Below are 22,404 nucleotides of genomic sequence, written 5' to 3'. Positions count from 1 at the left end.
ATGGCTGGGGGTGCCTACGGCACCCCCAAGGTAGAGCAACTTTACCCCTCCCCTTGGACGTCCTTTACAGGATAGCTTCTCATAGGTCCTGGGAAGGTTTATAACTATTTTAGGGGAGGGTACCACCATCAAACCAAGATAAATCTAAAAAAAAATTTTATGCAGAGCCTTGAATGCAACATAGATAGGTAACGTATTATATTTAAAAGAAACCAAACATTTAAAGTGCCACTAGAGGCCTCTAGCTTTTACATAATTAGGGTCAGTCCGTCTGTCCATTTTATTGGGATGGCCATCCATAATTTGTAAGCTTCGCTACATATTGTGTAGTCATCCTTGTTTATATATATTTTGATATGAGTATTTTTGTTTTTCAGAAATATAAATAATAACTTATTATAATATATGTTACAAAAATGAAGAAATGTTTACGAAAATTTTTTTTTTTATTTTCGTGTATTTTTTTGTTACTCTATGTAGCTGCGACTGGTTTAGCTAGCCCGATTGATATACAGTTAGCCAGCCCCCTTAATATACGTTTAGCTAGCCCCTTAGATGTATTGTCAGATGAACAGGTAGTGTAGTAACATCATAATTAAACATTTATTTGTCATGCAGTTTTTCTATTTAGTTTAATCACAGATTTCTTTTGCATTTATTTGAGTACAATATTGTTTACGAACTAAATATGTACTAAATTAATAGGTAATGATTATCACACCAGTCCCCAAACTTTTATAATAACGTTTGTTATTATGTTGGCTTAACAACTTCAAGGACCTTAATGAATTTTGATTGGTTAGATCATCAAGTTGAGTGTTCAAGCCTATCAACTATCAATTTTTTAATCTACATAAATTTTAAAATTTTTGTCAAAATTTTCTCTAATTTACACACAAGAAAAGGTAATTTGTGTATCATTATTGAGGACAACAAATTACAATGTTACATTTTTCCATAATCAAGTCCTACAAATGTAAGTATGTCCTTGAAGGTTATCCTGTATTTAAGCAGTTTTTCAACAAATTTATTTGCAATTTTGTTTAGACTTTGATACATTTATATTCTGGTTATGAACAACTCAAATTCAAATTCAAATATTTACTGGGACAAAACGACATATACATTTAATATTCAACATTTATAAATGATAATTACATTGCATTAAGAATTTATTAATAAACTATTTTTTGTAAACAATGAATACAATAGGATTAACACAATATAATTATACAAGTATCCAATGACTGAAAAACGCCTGGGGGCGGTGTAGACAGCCTTTTAATTTTAAACTTAGATTTAAATGTTTTTTTAAGCTGTCATGTAATTAATGTACACTATATACAGCAATATGCAAGGAAGGCTGTTTAGGAAAAGTGTGAGGGGGGGGGGGATGGGAGATTAGAGAAAAAATTAGGTCTCTGAGCATAGACGTCCAAGCTTTTTTTTTTGGGGGGGGGGTAAGAAATTTTAAGGGGGGGTAATTCGTAACTGGGTGGAGGTAAAATGGCGAAATTTCCTTCCCCCCCAAAATTTTTACCACAGGGTAAAATTTGATTGGGGGGGTAATTACCCCCCCTGAAGTCTGTTGGGGGGGGGGGGGTAAATTTAGTTTACCCCCCCAAATTTACCCCAGGGGTAAAATTTTTTGGGGGGCGGTAATTTAAATTCTATTAAATATTTAGTATTAAAAATGCGCAAAAAATTTTTTTATTAGAGATTTCTTATTTTGGGGGGGGGTATTTACCCCCCAAAAATTGTTTGGGGGGTATTTACCCCCCAAAAATTGTTTGGGGGGTAAATACCCCCTCCTAAATGGTTAGGGGTGCCTATGGCACCCCCAGGGTAGGGGTAAATTTTAAAGAGGGGGGGGGTTAAATGTAAAAAAAATTTTTTGGGGGGGGGGTAATCGCCCCATTATTTTGAGCAATCAAAAAATAAGTTACAGGTTGACTTGAACAATTATAGATTAATGTCAAGGTCACATGAGGGACACAAAAGCCTTTCACAGGCAACTACAATACTCTCTAAAAGTATTTTCTAAATTTTTTAATAAGATCTAAATCATGAAGTTGCCTGTTCCACTATAAAGCTATTGTTAATGAAAAACGTATTCCAGGGGACTGGAAGACAACTACAAGAACTACTACAACAACTCCTTCAACAACTACTCCAAATACAAGTAAGTTCATTTCAAAATCGAATTTTTAAAAAGGACTAAATAGACGCGGGAATATGTAAGAGGACATTGGGCTGTATATTACATTAGTCTCCAAAGTCTTATAATAACGTTTTCTCATTCGTCGGCTTTACAACCGGGAACTTAAAACACTTTTTTATCCTAATGGTTTAACCACTAATTGTAATCTACAGAAGGGGAAATTTTGTGTATCTTAATTGGAGATGTACATCATTTTATCGGCCATTGTCTTATCCCTTAAGATTCCCGAAATAGACGTCAAAGCGTATAAATCGACTGATAATCTAAAAAACTGTACAAAAAATACGCGAAAAAAATGACCCCTTTTAGCTTATTATTATTTTTTTTTTAGCAAAGACCAGCTGATTTACTTGAAAAACTAACACAACCTGATCTACAAGTTGAACCTCTTCAATTATATAATCCATTTCAAGTAGGTTGCATGAAAACAATGTCACAAAAGATAATTTAGTACAATGATTACCTCTAGTGCAGGTCTTGGTGTTGCTTTGGGTTCTAGACCTCTCCACCACATACCTTGAAACATACTCTGAGTCTTAATTGCGGTGTAAAGCGTCCATTCGCCCTATAGACAACCAACCCTTTGATTGCACAAACTTTATCGTCGGAAGTCTTAACTGTGCATGTTAATGAGCTGCGCCTGTTTTGGCAAATGCATTCCCTGTACTCCAACTATTTGTGTCACACACCTGACATAGCATCAGTAGGAACCATTTCTAAAGTCTTTAGTTTTGACACGTGTCTGGCCAAGATTTGAGCTTATCACCGAACCATTTTTTACTTTTTCTTTAAAAATCTAACATAAAAAATTGGGTTATCAAATTCAACTCCCCCCTCCTCAAGTGCGGCTAGTATGTACATATTTTAATAGTTTTATAGAAATGCAGAAAGATATACAGTGTGTTTTTTTTATGAGAATATTTTTGAAAGCAATTTTACCCCACTAATAGTTATCAGAATTTAATGATTAATAGCTTATTTTTTTCGTTTTTTATAACCATTTAGAGAAAATCAACAAAATATTTCAGTTTGTATTTAAAAAGTACAGTAAAATCAAAAATTCAAAACTTAGGTGTCAACATCTAAAAATGTTTTCAGTGCATTTTTCTTAAGCTCAAATCTTCTACCCTTTACAAGAAAAAAAATTAATTTTCAGTAGTCGACTTTGGGGGGCCAGTACTCCCTCCCTGGTTAAGATATGGCCTTCAAACTTTATTATGTTCTAGTACATGTCCCCAATAGTATCTGTATCAATTTTTAACTCTCTATCTCAACTTTGAAGCGTTCTTCTTGCAAATGGTAGAAGATTTGAGTATGAGAACAATGTGCTAAAACCATTATTAGATGTTGACACCTAAGTTTTGAATTTTTGATTTTACTGCACTTTTTTAATAAAAACTGAAATATTTTTTTGATGTTCTATAAATGGTTATAAAAAACGAAGAAAAAAAGCCATTAATCATTCAATTCTGATAACTTTAAGTGGGGTAAAATTGCTTTCAAAAAAGTACTCATAAAAAAACACACTGTATTAATAGCTAATAGATAGATATGAAGACAGACAGAAAAAAAAGAAAAATTATTATTTGTACTTGTTCTCTGTAAAAAATACATTACATTCGTAAAAAGTGTTTTTCATTATTTCTAAAAATTAGTAGAATATTTTCTCGTATTCATTCGAATCCGGTGGATAGGAACCGGTTCTCATCCATACGAAAAAACTATGTCTAGTATCGTATTATATCCAGCTTTCTACGGATATAAAAATATCCGCGGAAACCCATAATAATATGAGGCGAGAAATAACTATTATTGTGCGTGTTAAGATGTTGGTTTCAAGTAAATTAATATTTAAGAACCAACCTTAAAGCACAAAATTCTACCAGAATAAAGCATCATACGCACCTTTTGAAATATTTTTGCTCTAAAATGAGCCACTATTTTCAGAGATATTGTTGAAAAACACCTTTTCTAAGTTTATTTTTTTTTTACAGAGAACAAGGATGTATAATTATTATTTCTATATTTCTTCTGGTTGTAGCAGAAAATCGGAAAACACAGTTTTTTCTGAATCACCCTGTATTTTTTTAGGACATTTTTCCGAATCTTCTCTGTTCTCTGATTGGTCTAGGTATTATTTTAATTAGGAATCTAAAGGGATAAGACAATGGCTTATAAATTGATGTACATACCCAATGATTAAACACAAAATTGCCCCTTCTGAAGATAACAGTAGTTGAAACTAATGAAACAACCAATAAAAATTCTATAAAAGTACTCAAAGTAGTTAAGCGAATTAGAAAACATTATTATAAACCTTTAAGGACCAGTGTAAAAATTAGCCCAATGTCCACTCCTTCCCCCCTTTAGTAGACAAGAGCGCAGCTAATCTAAAACTAGATAATATCTGTCGTCCGTAATAAATTGTTCCCAAATAATTTCATTGAAAATACGTTAAGTAACGAATATCTACCCGATTGTTTACGCAGAGGAAATGGTGACGTGTCAATGACGTCACACCGACGTACGCTTATTTGTAATTAAAATAATTACATTTAAAATTACGAAAATTAATGATTTTATAATCTTAAAAGATGCATGCAAATGTATTAATTAAATGAACATAAGTAAAGTAGTCAAAAAAAAGTCTTTTAAAGGGCTAAAATAAACGGTTTGTCGGCAATCTCATTTATCATATGTTCAATTGAAACAGAAAATTGCAAAATCTACTTAAGGATTTTTTTGAATTTTTAAATTTGGTATAGATATTCTAAAAGTATGAAATGGCACCTTTCATATAAGCTCATATCATATCAAACCTATATTCGCCCTTTAAGGACCAGTGTATAAATTAGCCCAATGTCCACTCCTTCCCCCCTTTAGTAGACAAGAGCGCAGCTAATCTAAAACTAGATAATATCTGTCGTCCGTAATAAATTGTTCCCAAATAATCATAAAATCAACTATATATTAAATTTAATCTATAATACAAAGTAGAACGATGTCTGTCTGTCTGTCTGTTTGTTTGTACTGAAGGATCTCGCTAACCGCTGAAGAGATCGGGTTCTCCTTTACAGGGTAGCTTCTCATAGGTCCCGGGTAGGTTTATAACTATTTTCTTGGGGGGTTTGACACCCCAAACCCCCTCAAATTTTCAAAATTGAAAAAAAAATTCTAAGAGGATAATACCTTTTTTCCAGTGACGAATTCATTTGGGTTCCCTCCTAAATAAAATAGTTATAAACCTTCACTTTAAAGAAGACTCATGTCAGTCCATACGTTAGAGAGATCTTAAATTACAGACATCTTTTTACCTTTATATTATATTAAGAATGCACAACTACAACTGCTACAACCACACCAATTTCAGATGCTTTAACAACAAGTAAGTAACATTCATTTCAAAATTGAGTTCTTAATGGACTAAATAGTAGGGTTGGGCCGGATATCCGGCCGGATATCTGACTATTTTTCGATATCCTGCCGGTTACCGGATATTGAAAATATCCGGATACCTGATATCCGGCTGATTTTTACTGCCGGATACCGTATATTGAAACTATCCGGATACCGGATGTCCGGATATCCAATATCCGGCCAAAAAAGTATCCGGCCCAACCCTACTAAATAGATTCAGGTATGAAGGGACATGTGGCTGTATATAATACTAGTCCCCAAAGTCTTAAAATAACGTTTTCATATTTGTTGGCTTTACAACTGGGGATTTGAAATAAATTTTTATTGGTTAAGTGTCCTAATGTTTCAACCACAAATTGTATTCTACAGAAGGGGTAATTTGGGGTATCCACATTTGGGGTGTAAATCAATTCACCGGCCATTTACCTTTTGGCAAACGCATTTCCTGTACTCTAAGTATTTGTGTCACACACCTGACATAGCAGCAGTTGGAATCATCTTTAAAGCCTTTAGTTATGACACGTGTATGGCCGAGATTCAAACCTATCACCTCCCAGCACCCTTTTCCTCAACAGTTTAGCGGATTAAAAACAAACACGTAACAAGCAGTCAATGGATCCTATAAATAGACATATTTTCTTAATCAAAACAGGTTTTACCTAAATTGTATCTGCTACTTAACTTTCATATAACAGCAAGGATGACAATATACATAAAAGTGAATCTATGAAAGGGTAGGACAAACAAACATTAACAATTGTAGAGTGCCATAACTGAATAAGCAAATATATATGTATAAGTCTAAAAAAATGTAAGTAAATTTGTTCCAAAATATAGGATACTGTTTAAGGACATTCCTACATTTTTCGGACTTTATCATAGATATGCTTTGTTTATAACATTCTTTTTGTAGTAGGAATATCAAAAATGTTTAAAATCAACTTTTTTTAAATAGACAACGATTGTAGAATTGCTACGCTTTCTAAATCGTACCTTACTACTACAGAAATAACCATGCCAAGTATGAAATCAATAGGACAATTATAAAATGCCTAAATTAACGATAAGATCTATCCGTTATGGACAGACAGACCAACCCTAAGTATAGAAAAGCTTTTCTTTTAAAATCAAGCAGCAGAAATGAGATGTAAAGGTTTTCTAATCTAACCTAAAGACTAACCTTTATAAGTTTGATAAAGTAAAATCCTGCATGCATTAAAGATAATTGTTGTATGTAAATGTTTCTATCCTTTATTCTTTATCTTAAAAGAGTCTTGTTTTTTTTTTAAATTATAATTATAGATTAACAAGAACCCAAATCTTTGACCTATTTAGGTTATGATCATATTTTGAAAAAGGTTTTCCCATGTTTTAAATAAGATTTAAAATTAAATAATAATTGTTTTCTATTGCTAAATAATCTTAAACACACAAGACATTAATTTGATGTTAAATTAAAATATACTGCTCAATATAAAAAAAATAGCGATTGTGCCCCTAGCATCTAGTTGGTCTGTTTTCTAAGGGGTTAAGGCATAAAATCATTCAAAGACTTCTATATAAAATTCAATAGCTTGAACCCATCCTGGGACCTTATCAGCTATCGAAATCTTAAGCTACAGACATAAAAACATACTGTTTACATAAAGTACATATCAGATAATCATTATAACATTTTTGCCAAATTTCAATCAATTCATGTAAAATTTAAAAAGTTGAAAATTTTAAATATTTTTTTAAATAATGTTTTTAAAGAAAACTTTTGCGTCATATATTAACCTACTTACTTTTTCATTATATCAATTATTTTATCCATATAAACTTCAAAAATAAAAATTTTACTTTTGTGTAATAAACGGCTAAGTATCTAAACAATTAGAATTATTATATAAAAAGTACTTTTGATATGACTTTCTATATCACTAATAATGCATAAAATAATCATTGTTATACATCCTAAATATGCAGTGTTGGAATGTCTATAGAAATATTGTTTTAAAGCCTCAACAAAGATGAGGAAATTATATTAACAAGCCATAAACCATAAGATGATTTTTGATTAAAGGCTATTTTAAAGTCATATAATCACACATTTCTTGTTAAAATCTATGAAATCCTATTATCCTGAAGAAGGAGCAGTTACAATTTAGGTCAAACCAGTTTTGATTCAGCAAATATGTTTGTTTTTAATCCGCTAAACTGTTGAGAAAAAGCACGCTTGACGATAACGGGATGTGCTACATGTTGAGCCATGGTCTTGCAGGATTATAATAAAATACAATAAATATTGGGACAAGTCAGACAGACATACAGACACAAGATTGTGATTCTGAGTGGTAAATATATAGAGATCACATGTCATTATGATTGCCATAGTGACAGATGGACAAACAAAATAAAGGTGGTCATTTTTTGGCATATTTTCTGTAAAGTTGATTGTAGTCAAATACTCTTATTAAATCAAATTGTTCTTAATTATGAATAAATGTATAGATAAAAATATGTGAATAAAACGACCTCCTTTTGAACAAACACATTTTATGAACATAAGATTTATTTTAAAAATTTTGTTTAGCAACTACCACTACTAGCACCACAACTAGTGAAACAACCACTACAACAACTAAGAATTCACCTCCAGATAGTCCGCTGATATCTAATACTAGATATCAAGTATCAGACAGATAACAACAAATATTTTCTTTATAAAATTGTTTTTTATTATATAAAAAAGGTAAATTTTTAAATTCAAGAAACTATATTATACATCCAAAAGTCTGTCAATCTGTAATACAAATGGAGTAATACTTATTACTATATGGTATCAAGAATTTAACAAATAATAATTGTAACAGCAATTTTTGGGCATAATATAAAAATGATATTGCTGGATATCTGGCCCAGCCCTAGTCATAATAATAATAAGGTAAGGATAGTGCATGAAGTGCATCAACTATGAGTTTGACTAACACAACACTACTTCAACTTCAATTACTACCTCTAAGAACACTTTGGTTTCTTGTTAAATATTGTTTGTTTACAAATAGAAATACAAAATATAAAACATATATATGTATAATAAACTAGATAATGGTACCCTCCACCAAAGTATCTATACAAATTTTTAGTACCTTTGAGGGTAATTAGAAAAATGTAAATTTATTGAAAAAGGCACAAACATATGCAGAGGTGTAAATATAAAAAAAAACATTTTTGTTTGGTTATGAACTTTATTGAAAAATCCATCTAAATCAACAAAATTGCACCATACTTATGTGATAAGATAATTTTTATAAATTTTTTTATCATTTTTAGAATCCAATTCATTCCACTAGATAAAAGGTTTTATAGAAATTTTCGAGAAGACAAAAAACCAAAAGAAAAACATAGGATTAATACTGATTTTATTGGCTTTGAGTTGCTGAAGGCCTTCACAATCAAAAAATATTTTTTTTTCTTATCTGTAGTTAGCTGTCTATGAAACTATACCAGAATTAAATGTTATATGATTTTAATCTAACCCATAAGACTGAATTATTTCTTATTGTCTTTAATTGAATAAAAATTTAAATTATTTCAGTTGTTTTTTATGGTACATCCTGATTCTATTATTACTAGTAACAGTTACTTTAGCCAAGAAGGAGCGGCAAATCTTTAGGAAATATTGTTCCCCAACATGTGGGGACACGTAAATTTCCATGCGACTGGAGCCAGTCTTGGAGTGGCCCAGCTTGACGTGAACTGGGGAATCGACTATGAGCCATTGAAGGACCAACCGGAGCAGCAGTGCTTCAACCTGACCATCGATGAGACCTTCTGCAGTCGCAACAAGTCCGAGATTGACGTGAAGAGCTGGGTGAGCTGGACGTGTACTGATCATACACCAACGTCTGGCATTGCTATGCTGGTGATGGATATTCCCTCGGAGTATATCATGATGCAGGTAAAATATCTCAATTTCTTGCAGAGTTTTTTTTTTTGGAATGAGAGGATAATATTTTTCTCTGGTGATTTTTCTTGGGAGTGGGGTGGTACAAACTTCCAAAATAGGTATATTCCTTTCCAGAACCTATGAGAAGCTATCCTTTTAATCTGTGTGAAAGTAAGTCCTTTTTTATCCTGTAATTAGGCAGTTATGCAACAAATTTACTTAGATTTTGTTTAGACTTATACTTTTATATTCTGCTAATTTAGTTTTGACAAGTGCTGTTGTTCGTTTGTTCTTCCTTCTGAATGTAGAGCTTTGCTTTTATTGATGTTTCCATCCCTGTTTTTTTCTATGTTAGCCTGATGCCGTCAAAATTGTGACTGTTTTTTTTACTTTTTTATGCCTTTTTGAAGAAAAAATGCATCGAGTGTTCACAAATTGAAAAAAAACAATGGTTTCTCCTCATTTGTATGGTCAAAAAGATTGTCTGTTCGTTTGATGCGCGATCTTGTATGTCTTTACACAAAAAAAGTTTTTTTTAATTTCCAAAATGCATCAGTTTTCATGAAAACTAATCTTATTTCTATTTTAGCCTGATGCCGTTAAAATTGTGAGATCTGGAGTAATCCCACAAATGAAGGGTGTAGATGTGGATAAAGCTGGCAAGACCATCTGGTACTTTATTTCTGGTAGTATCTAACACCTGTGACACAGTGTTTCACTCATACAGTTTGGAGGTAAGATTCATTCTTTGAGTTACAGTGATTGGTTGGCATATAGATAGACAGTTTTGAATTCAGACAGAAAGATAGACATCCTGATACTATCTATCTATCTATCTATCTATCTATCTATCTATCTATCTATCTATCTATCTATCTATCTATCTATCTATCTATCTATCTATCTATCTATCTATCTATCTATCTATCTATCTATCTATCTATCTATCTATCTATCTATCTATCTATCTATCTATCTATCTATCTATCTATCTATCTATCTATCTATCTATCTATCTATATATCTATCTATCTATCTATCTATCTATCTATCTATCTATCTATCTATCTATCTATCTATCTATGTATCTATCTATCTTATCAATCAAATTTCAGATACTTCCCCGTGGCCAACCTGACACGAACGCGGCAAGCCGTGATTGTTGAGCCGATGCGACCGGAGCGGTTCTTAGTATATATACCTGGAACTTTACAGCCCTGTACACGCTGAGCATCTGCGAGGTGTGCAGCAGCTACCAGTGCCCTTTCGTGTATACCTGGAACTTTACAGCCTTGTACACGCTGAGCATCTTCGAGGTGTGCAGCAGCTACCAGTGCCCCTTATGTCTGTTCTACTCGGCGGCGCCCGTCATATCGGCGTCTGGCGTTCTGCTCATGTCAACTCTGATATCTTGTATTATGTACCTGAATAACTTGTAGCATTTTAAGTATTTTACTGTATAATAGTTTATCTTCCTTCTTTAAATAATTTTTTTTTTTTGGGGGGGGGGAGGAATTCATTTAAATCATCCCATAAATTATTTTAATGTTTAGTAGTGTAGCAGCTATTCTACAAAGTTTTCTTAAGGTTAGTCTACATAATAAATGTATGACCTGGTTCCAGTGGGGGGGGGGGGGGGAGGGGGCTTTTTTGTCTGCTAGCAAGTTGCTTTCTGTTCTTTTGCAGCGACTTGGATGTGTTTATATTTCCAACGCTATTGGCTAATTTTTTAAGACCAAATTGAAAGTCGGCACAGTGTCCCCACCCAATGAATATACATTTATTTAACCCTTGCCCCCTAAATCATAAAAAATAAGGAAGATACGGAAAGTGTCATGTGTGACGTCATCAAAATCCATCTGTTTTTTTCCCACTTCTCCTTTTTTGGCGTAACTTTAAGATGTCACACTTTCCATATCTTCCACTTAAAAAACAATTTTAAAGGAGTCATTTCAAGGAAATTTTTTTTTCTCGGAAAAAAAAGATATTTGCACTATTGGAATAAATCGCTTCTGTATCTATCCAGAGCTGGATCTTAAAATCATTTCAATGGTGCGCTAAATCACCCCGCGCAGAATTTCAGCCAATCACAGCGGCGCATTCCCAGGGATTTTAGGGGATAAGACAATGGGCTGTACACAAAAATACTCCTTCTGTAGATTATAGTTATTGGTGGAAAAGTTTGGACAGTGTTAGCTTATACAAGTTTATGCTCCAACAAGTAAGATATTATGATTATAAAACTTTGGGTTCCAGTATAATTTACAGCCCAAATGTTCCCTTTCTCCCTGAAATGGGGATAAGGCAATGGACTATGAATTCGTGTACAAAAAACTACTGTAGATAATATTCATTAGTGGAAAAGTTTGAACAGTGTTAGCTTATAAACGTTTATGATACAACAAATAAGATATATAAAACTTTGGGAACCAGTATAATTTACACTCCAGTTTTCCCTTTCGCCCTGAATTTTTCCAGTCGTACAATTCAGTTTAACAGATAATAATCAACATTAACCAGGAAATGATTTCCCATCGGCAGGAAAAACTGTAATAAATTTTTTTTTAATATGTTTATATCATAAGGCAGAAAACTATACTTTCGGTCCCAAAAAGGATTTTTACTGTGGTATTTTATCATATTTAAAAAAAAAAGACATTTCTATTTTTTTGTAATCTGGTGATTTTACTTAAAGTGCTGGTCGAGCTCTGGACCCCCCTTTATTTGTTAAACTAAGGTTGATAGGGGGAGGGGGGCTAGTTTTGTTTATACTTCTAAATTAATGTTCTGCTTATTAAGTTCTTACACTCTACAAGAGTTATTGTTCGTTTGGCTTCCTTCTGATTTAGAGCTTTGCTTATGGATGTTGTCATCATTGTTTTTTTAAATAAAGGTGGGGAGGGTTTCATCACAAAAAAAACAGTGTTTCGTGTTTATTTTCTCCAATAAATCAATTAATAAATACACTTTAAATCTACTTGTACGTATTACCATCCATGATTTTATTTTTTGTGCTTCGCTACTTTTGGATGTTGTCATCCTTGTTTTATAACAGAAAAAGGAAGATTTTTAAAACCTTAAATATCTGAAACTATGGATTTATTGAAAAGTTTTATTATGTTTATGTTTTTTTTTATAATTTCATATATATACTAAGAACCGCTCCGGTCGCATCGGCTCAACAATCACGGCTTGCCGCGTTCGTGTCAGGTTGGCCACGGGGAAGTATCTGAAATTTGATTGATAAGATAGATAGATACATAGATAGATAGATAGATAGATAGATAGATAGATAGATAGATAGATAGATAGATAGATAGATAGATAGATAGAAAGATAGAAAGACATTAGGGTGGGTTCATATCAGAATTAGACAAAGAGGGGATATGCAACAGATAAAATGTACTTCAAAATGTGTATAATTATTGCGGATGTACACCAATTTATCGGCCATTGTATTAGCCCTTTAAATCACTGGTGAAATCAATCAATCAATCACTGAAAGAACGAATCTCACCTCCAAACACTGTGTATTATGAGTTAGATGTTCAAAGTATCAGGATGTCTATCTTTCTGTCTGAATTCAAAACTGTCTATCTATATGCCAACCAATCACTGTAACTCAAAGAATGAATCTTACCTCCAAACTGTATGAGTGAAACACTGTGTCACAGGTGTTAGATACTACCAGAAATAAAGTACCAGATGGTCTTGCCAGCTTTATCCACATCTACACCCTTCATTTGTGGGATTACTCCAGATCTCACAATTTTAACGGCATCAGGCTAAAATAGAAATAAGATTAGTTTTCATGAAAACTGATGCATTTTGGAAATTAAAAAAAACTTTTTTTGTGTAAAGACATACAAGATCGCGCATCAAACGAACAGACAATCTTTTTGACCATACAAATGAGGAGAAACCATTGTTTTTTTTCAATTTGTGAACACTCGATGCATTTTTTCTTCAAAAAGGCATAAAAAAGTAAAAAAAACAGTCACAATTTTGACGGCATCAGGCTAACATAGAAAAAAACAGGGATGGAAACATCAATAAAAGCAAAGCTCTACATTCAGAAGGAAGAACAAACGAACAACAGCACTTGTCAAAACTAAATTAGCAGAATATAAAAGTATAAGTCTAAACAAAATCTAAGTAAATTTGTTGCATAACTGCCTAATTACAGGATAAAAAAGGACTTACTTTCACACAGATTAAAAGGATAGCTTCTCATAGGTTCTGGAAAGGAATATACCTATTTTGGAAGTTTGTACCACCCCACTCCCAAGAAAAATCACCAGAGAAAAATATTATCCTCTCATTCCAAAAAAAAAAACTCTGCAAGAAATTGAGATATTTTACCTGCATCATGATATACTCCGAGGGAATATCCATCACCAGCATAGCAATGCCAGACGTTGGTGTATGATCAGTACACGTCCAGCTCACCCAGCTCTTCACGTCAATCTCGGACTTGTTGCGACTGCAGAAGGTCTCATCGATGGTCAGGTTGAAGCACTGCTGCTCCGGTTGGTCCTTCAATGGCTCATAGTCGATTCCCCAGTTCACGTCAAGCTGGGCCACTCCAAGACTGGCTCCAGTCGCATGGAAATTTACGTGTCCCCACATGTTGGGGAACAATATTTCCTAAAGATTTGCCGCTCCTTCTTGGCTAAAGTAACTGTTACTAGTAATAATAGAATCAGGATGTACCATAAAAAACAACTGAAATAATTTAAATTTTTATTCAATTAAAGACAATAAGAAATAATTCAGTCTTATGGGTTAGATTAAAATCATATAACATTTAATTCTGGTATAGCTTCATAGACAGCTAACTACAGATAAGAAAAAAAAATATTTTTTGATTGTGAAGGCCTTCAGCAACTCAAAGCCAATAAAATCAGTATTAATCCTATGTTTTTCTTTTGGTTTTTTGTCTTCTCGAAAATTTCTATAAAACCTTTTATCTAGTGGAATGAATTGGATTCTAAAAATGATAAAAAATTTTATAAAAATTATCTTATCACATAAGTATGGTGCAATTTTGTTGATTTAGATGGATTTTTCAATAAAGTTCATAACCAAACAAAAATGTTTTTTTTTATATTTACACCTCTGCATATGTTTGTGCCTTTTTCAATAAATTTACATTTTTCTAATTACCCTCAAAGGTACTAAAAATTTGTATAGATACTTTGGTGGAGGGTACCATTATCTAGTTTATTATACATATATATGTTTTATATTTTGTATTTCTATTTGTAAACAAACAATATTTAACAAGAAACCAAAGTGTTCTTAGAGGTAGTAATTGAAGTTGAAGTAGTGTTGTGTTAGTCAAACTCATAGTTGATGCACTTCATGCACTATCCTTACCTTATTATTATTATGACTAGGGCTGGGCCAGATATCCAGCAATATCATTTTTATATTATGCCCAAAAATTGCTGTTACAATTATTATTTGTTAAATTCTTGATACCATATAGTAATAAGTATTACTCCATTTGTATTACAGATTGACAGACTTTTGGATGTATAATATAGTTTCTTAAATTTAAAAATTTACCTTTTTTATATAATAAAACACAATTTTGTAAAGAAAATATTTGTTGTTATCTGTCTGATACTTGATATCTAGTATTAGATATCAGAGGACTATCCGGAGGTGAATTCTGAAAAAACTTTTGCACCACTAAAATCAGTGAGGCAAACTAAAAATGTAGAGGGGATAATTTTGCCTTACTAAAATTTTAGTGGGGCAAAAGTTCTTTAAGAATTCATCTCGGTATTTATCCACTTATCAGAATTTAATGATTAATACCTTTTTTTCTTTGTTTTTTAAAGACAGTTTTAAAATCCGCAAAGAAAGAATTAAAAAATCTTTCAATTATTTTGTGACAAACACATACGTCATTGCACCCCAAACTTCGTTTTTTTCATATCAGCAAGAAATTTGACAAAAATAGCCATTTAAGGTTATTGCTAGAATAGCTGTAAAAAGCTTCACAGTTGAGATCTAAAGCTAAAAATCGATACAGATACTATTGGGCATGTGTTATAGAACGTATAAAAGTTTGGACCTTGAAATAAATTTGGATTGGTTGAGTGTCCTAACATTCAACCAAAAATTGCAATCTACAGATGGGATAATTTTATGTATTATCATTGGCGATGTACATCAGTTTATCGGCCATTGTCTTATCCCTTTAGATCACTAAAATAGACGCCAAAGAGCAGAGAAAAATTATGTCATTCAATACTGAGCTGGTGGGTGTCTCCCGACCCATAACTGCCATTTTGATTTAAATATCGCTATTAGGTGAGCTGCTTTCAAAATCAGCTCCCTAGAGGCATTTGCAGTGGCAACGTTGTGATTTAAAGATCCTAATATTTTTTAATAGCGAAGCTACTCTATAATTCACAATGTCCGTCCATCCGTCCGTCCGTAATTAATGAATTAGGGGAAACGTGATTTTCTCGGCTCCTATAAAAGATAGAGAGCTGAATTTTTTTGACAATATTTCCATAATTAAGGAGCACAATTAATATAAAACATCAGTGACGGTCGGACTGCCTTTTTGCAGGTTTTTGGCTATTTTTATATTTTTCACACTTTTACCCATATCTTAGGTGTTTTTAGGTCCAATTTTAAAATTTTGTTCAGTTAAAGATATTAATATTAAATTTCTGGCGTTTTAAGAAAAGAAACAATGGCGGCCAAACTGCCTTTTAGCAGGTTTTTGGCTATTTTTATATGCTTGACATGTTTCCCCATATCTTTGGTATTTTTGGTCCAATTTAAAAACTTTTTTGCATTAACAGTTTCAAGATTATTTTTTCCCATTGTTATGTGCATATTTTCCAAATTTTCCCAATATTTTTGGTGTTTATGGTCCGATTTTAAAAGTTTTTTCAGTTAAAGATATCAAAATTAAATTTCCCGTCATTTGAAGAAAACAACAATGACGGTCAGACTGCCTTTTTGCAAGTTTTTGGCTATTTTTATATTTTTCACATTTTTTCCCATATCTTTAGTGTTTATGGTCCGATTTTCGAAATTTTTTCAATTAAAGATATCAAAATTAAATTTCCTGTCGTTTGAAGACAACAACAATGACAGTCAGACTGCCTTTTTGCAGGTTTTTGGCTATTTCTATATTTTTCACATTTTTTACCCATATCTTAGGTGTTTATGGTCCAATTTTAAAATTTTTTTCAGTTAAAGATATTAATATTAAATTTCTGACGTTTTAAGAAAAGAAACAATGGCGGCCAAACTGCCTTTTAGCAGGTTTTTGGCTATTTTTATATGCTTGACATATTTCCCCATATCTTTGGTATTTTTGGTCCAATTTAAAAACTTTTTTGCATTAACAGTTTCAAGATTATTTTTTCCCATTGTTATGTGCATCTAGTATGTAATTTACTTTAACCGTCTTCATCATACAAAATAAAACAAGGTTTTGTGTTTTTTTTCTCCAATGAATCTATTCTTGATTTTAATAAATACACTTTAAATCTACTTCTACGTATTCCCATCCACAATTTTTTGTGCTTCGCTACTTACGGATGTTGTCATCCTTGTTTCTATATTATTGGTGTATATTACTTTCGTTATCTATTCATTTTTTTTAATCTTCGGCATCTTGGGGCAAAAAAAAATGGTTTTTATATTATAATTGTACATTTTATAACCATGGAAAGCTGTTTATAATATGATGCAAGAAATAAATATTCTCTATTTTTTTAGCATCAACAACTACTACCACAACAACTACAACTACAACTACAACTACAACTACAACTACAACTACAACTACAACTACAACTACAGCTCCAAGTAAGATATATATTGTTATTAACAAAATCGGTTGAATTTTTTTCCTTATTTATATCAATTAAAACAGCATAAATAACCTTAGATTTAATAGTTCAAGTAAGATTTTTTTTTTGATTTTGAGTTTGAGAGAAATGCACCTTATAGTAAACTAAAACCATTAATCACAATTTTGTGAAAAACAGTAATTGCTATTCAAACTAAAGTGTACACTAAATGGGAAAAAAGTCTTAAAAGTCTTTTTCTATTGATTTTCTTTGAATTTGCATTTTGGGTTGGTTTACCAATGTTCTCCACAAGAATATTTTTTTGAAATCTTGTGCTGTATTGGTATTAATATTAAAGGGAGTGTGAACGTAAAAATTTCTCATCTGATTATCAAATCTTCACATTTTCTAAGCACATTTCACTACACTGATCAACCAAAAACGTCCTATTAACAAAAATATCCAGGAATAATGCCTTGATTTTATGGTATTTTGGGAGGGAAAAAGGAAAAAACAGGGAAAATATGAACGTTTTTGTTTCTTATAATGTTTGTAGGGATATTTAACTTGTCATATATAGTTGAAACAATTTACTTACTGTTAAGGATTTATTTTATGATATAAAATTGCCAATTAGTTTTTTTTATAACGTAGTAATTAGGTAATAAAGACCTATTTTAAATTCGTATTATTGAAAAAAGGGTTGAATCTCATAGGTTATTTAAAATAATAATATCCTTTTTAATTGTGTTGGACAATAAATAACCCACTTTGGAGAATTAGTTTAGACTTTTATCAGAAATATTGCATCTTTATTATTTACAAATTTTTAATTAAAGGTGGGCGAGAGATATGCCACCTAAAGTTAATTGGATACTAATAAAAAAACCTGTTTCTAGCTTTGTTATTGTATTTGGTTTTCAATAAAAAATACTGCTTATTTGATCAATTTCTAAGTAACTATACATTGGTATAAAGCAAGAATTATGTTAAAAGTCAGCTTAACCATTAGGAAAAATCAAGAACTATGAGAAAAAGTTTAATTTTAGCTATAATGGGAGAAAAAAGCAATTTAATGCACATTTATATAGTCCGGAATATTTCTTCCTTTCCCTGTACCTTATAAAAATCGTCGGAAAAAGCCGTTTTTTAAGCAAACAAAAGTGCGTTTTGCTCTATCTGTGAGATATTATGAATGAGATAATGTTAAGATTTGATTTTTTAAGATGAGAAAAATTTACGTTCACAGACCCTTTAAAAATAAAAAAAATTAAAGGGTACATCTACAAATTATAAATATTAATAGGGCAATTATTGTAAATGAATAGCGCTGCTGCTAATATTTGATATTTTTTTTTGCACTGTTTTATTAGGTACTGCAACAAAACTTATGACTATTTAGGAGATGAGTGTATAAACTACAATGTTTTGGATGAGATCGAAAGAAGTGAAAGTACTTTTAAAGGTGAAAAATTTTGTGATAACATTGGTCATTCAAATAGAGGAGATTGGATGGATGCGGGTTGGTACAGGTTCCAACCCCCAGCTGGTACTAGGCTAGCACAGGCAACCCCAGGTGCAGATCATTGTGGAGCATATCGTGCTGGTTGGTCAAATTCTGCATTGCCAGCTAACAATAATGAAAGTGCAGATATCGACATCTGTTTTGATACGGATTATGGTAGTGCTAATGATTGTGCCATTACAAATCAAGGAAAGGTGACCAACTGTGGCACATTCTTTGTTTATTATCTTGAGAACACACCAGCCTGTACTGCAAGATATTGTGGCGCCAACTGATAATGAACATTATTAATTACTAATAACTACATATTGGTAATTATTACTTGTTTATTATCATTTAATGTGAACTAGATAAAGTATGATTATCACATAAAGAATGTTTTGATGTACATAAATATTACTAGCTTTATCACTTAATTTTGACCAACTAGACATACAAATACTACAATGTTAAAGACTGGACTAATCTATTACAGTTAGAGAGTTGAATCCATTTTTATAGAAGCAGAAATATAATCTATGATTGCAGATTTGACCCTCTAAAAAACGTAATCTACCATTCCACTTTCCCCTCTCTTGGTGATGATATCATCAACGCCGATATGATTTTTGTAATCTACCATTCCAATTTTGCCATTCTTTGTGATGATATCATCAATGCCGATACGATTTTTGAAATGTACCATTCCACTTTCAAGAGAGGCAAACTGGAATGGTGGTTTACATTTCTAACATCGACATAATTGAAATCATACATACTATTTTTAAATTATGTTAATTATAGGAATGTATAAAATACTATTTATAATTAAAATTTTTTTATGTAAAATAAAAATAATAATTAGAATATACCATTTTTATTATGTCGATTTAAATAAGGAAATCAATGTTTATGAATACGCTGATATGTAAACATAAATGTACCATTCCAGTTTTGCCTCTATTGAAAGTAGAATAATACATTTCAAATATCATATCGGCGTTGATGATATCATTACCAAGAGAGGGGAAAGTGGAAAGGTAGATTACGTTTTTTAGAGGGCCAAAACCGTAATCATATATTATATTTCTGCTTCTATAAAAATGGATTCAACACCCTAACTGTATTACTTGCAGAGTAATTTTATGATTTGTTAATATTAAGTTTTCTTTATTTTTATGCATTTTCAACTAAAATTAATCTTGATAATAAACTTAAGTTTGACTAATTTTATTTCAACTTACATAATTTTACAACCAAATGCTGTGCTACTTTTGGACATTTGGTAAATTGGTTTGTAAGATTATTACCAAATGTAAAACTCAAATATAAATATAAATCTAACTTTTATTGTATTGCAATTGAATTTAAAAAAACAAATGTTATTGGATAAATTATTATTTTGCTTGAAATAAATTTATATTATTGAATCTTCCCATTTTTAAAACATTTTAAAGGGTTTCTGTCTGCCATGTAAATCTTTTGATGGACTTCCAAACAAGTTTTATTTCAATAAAAATGACTACAAAAACTACAACTACAACTACTACAACAACTACAACTACAACTACAACTACAACAACTAACACTACAAATAACTACAACTACAATCACAATTACACCTATAACTACTACAACAACTACAACTACAACTTCAACTACTTCATCAACCACAAATTTAAAATTTTGAACAACTTTGCTTTTATAAAGTTCTTCTTAAAACCACTCCTGAAGGGAGTTAATTAATGGCCATTTTTATCAGTTGCTTTGCAAAGGTCACGGCAATACAGCCCTATATAAATCATATATAGAGAGGTTTTATGAAAGACTTCATAAAAGCAAAGTTGTTCAAAATTTTAAATAAATAATCTTTGCTTTTCTTGTCATGATTATGCTGTAACTCCAGGGGATAAAAATTGAACTTGACATTTTCAAATCTAGTTTTCTCAAAAAGATCCCGCTGAAAAATTTTGGTTTTACCTGGAATCATCATGGTTTTATGTCTAATTTCATTATACATATTGTTTATTACACTAGTCCTCAATAATAATAATAATAATAAGACAATGGCAGATAAATTGATGAAAAACAAAATTACCCCTTATGTAGATTACAATTTGTGGTTGAAACGTTTGGACACTAAACTGATTAAATCAACCTATAAAAATTCATTAAAAGTCCCCCAAAGTTGTTGAGCCATCTAAATCCTGACAGTGCATGGTAGTGAGTTGCGCCTGTTTATGGGCCAAGGCATTCCCCCTACTCTTACTATTTATGTCGCGCACCTGACAGAGCAGCAGTAGAAACCTAACATCTTTGAGTATGACGGCGTGTTTGGCCAAGATTCGAACCTATCACCTTCCTGACAACGAGCGGATGCGCTACGTGTATCGATATAGTCACATGTTGTTTTATGAAAGCCAACAGTTTTTATAAAATTTTAATACTTAGCCAAAATTGGAAGAAGTGAATTCGTTTCCCTGTCACTAGTGTGTCCAAATGCCACAGGGATCTTAAGGGATAAGACAATGGCCGATAAATTGATGTAAATCCCAATGAAGAAACACAAAGTTACCTCTTTTAGATTACAATAAGTGGTTGAAATTTTGAAAATTGAAATCATCAATCATTGTTAGCAATCAAAAGAAGGAGGGATGGGACATTGGTGTGTTTATTACACTAGTCATCAAAGTTTTATAATAACGCTTTCTCATTGGTTGGTTTAAAAACTTTGGGGAATTTAATTGAATCTTGCTTGTCCAAACGTTTTAACTACCAATTGTAATCTACACAAGTGGTAATTTTATGGGGATCATTGGGGATGTACATCAATTTAAAGGCCATTGTCTTATCACTTTAGATCCCTGGTAAATTGACCTGCTACAAATTATTAATCACTGTTAGCAATAAAAAGAACAATAAATTCACAAAAATTATATAAATGACCCAAAATTGCAGTTTGGGTTAAAAATAAGTACAATTACCAGGGATCTAAAGGGATAAGACAATGACCGATAAATTGGTATACATCCCTGATGATTATACACAAAATTATCCCTTTTGTAAACTAAAATTAGTTTTTGAAACGTTTGAACACACAACTTAATAAACCAACCAATCATAATTCACTAATGTTCCTAAAGTTGTTAATTCAAAGAATAAGAAAACGTCATTATAAAACTTTGGGGACTAGTACAGTGTGATAAACAACCCTTTGTCCCATCTCTCTCTGACAATTACCAAGTCTTGAGCCATATTTGACAAAAAAATTTTATTGTACTGTTTTATAACATATAATGTCACTTTTTTTCCTGCAATAAATATAACACTTTTGAATATTTTCTTTGAAAGCAGTTAATAATCCATAATAAATAATTTTAGTGTGAAGCTACTCTATAATTCACTTTGGCAGTCTGTAACGCTATTGGACAAATGTAATTTTCTCAGCTGCTATTAAAGATTTTTTTGTGAAGATTCCTAAAGCATTTTCGCAAAAAATCTA

General features: G+C 31.7%; 1 protein-coding gene across 1 annotated transcript; it reads left to right on the top strand.

The window, feature by feature from the left end:
* Positions 1-416: 416 nt before the first annotated feature.
* LOC145325615 (uncharacterized) lies at positions 417-20,332 on the top strand. The gene is made up of 7 exons (XM_080168578.1): positions 417-575; positions 2,120-2,182; positions 2,553-2,633; positions 4,313-4,352; positions 5,553-5,606; positions 17,325-17,414; positions 18,801-20,332. The coding sequence occupies exons 1-7, from the start codon at positions 417-419 to the stop codon at positions 19,196-19,198; spliced, it is 885 nt and encodes a 294-aa protein (XP_080024704.1). The 3' UTR covers positions 19,199-20,332.
* Positions 20,333-22,404: the final 2,072 nt, after the last annotated feature.

Source organism: Acartia tonsa, chromosome 8 (genome assembly GCF_053477335.1).
Source record: "Acartia tonsa isolate MP-2025a chromosome 8, ASM5347733v1, whole genome shotgun sequence".
NCBI classification, from domain to species: Eukaryota; Metazoa; Arthropoda; class Copepoda; order Calanoida; family Acartiidae; genus Acartia; species Acartia tonsa.
This window is presented reverse-complemented; position numbering and strand designations above follow the sequence as displayed.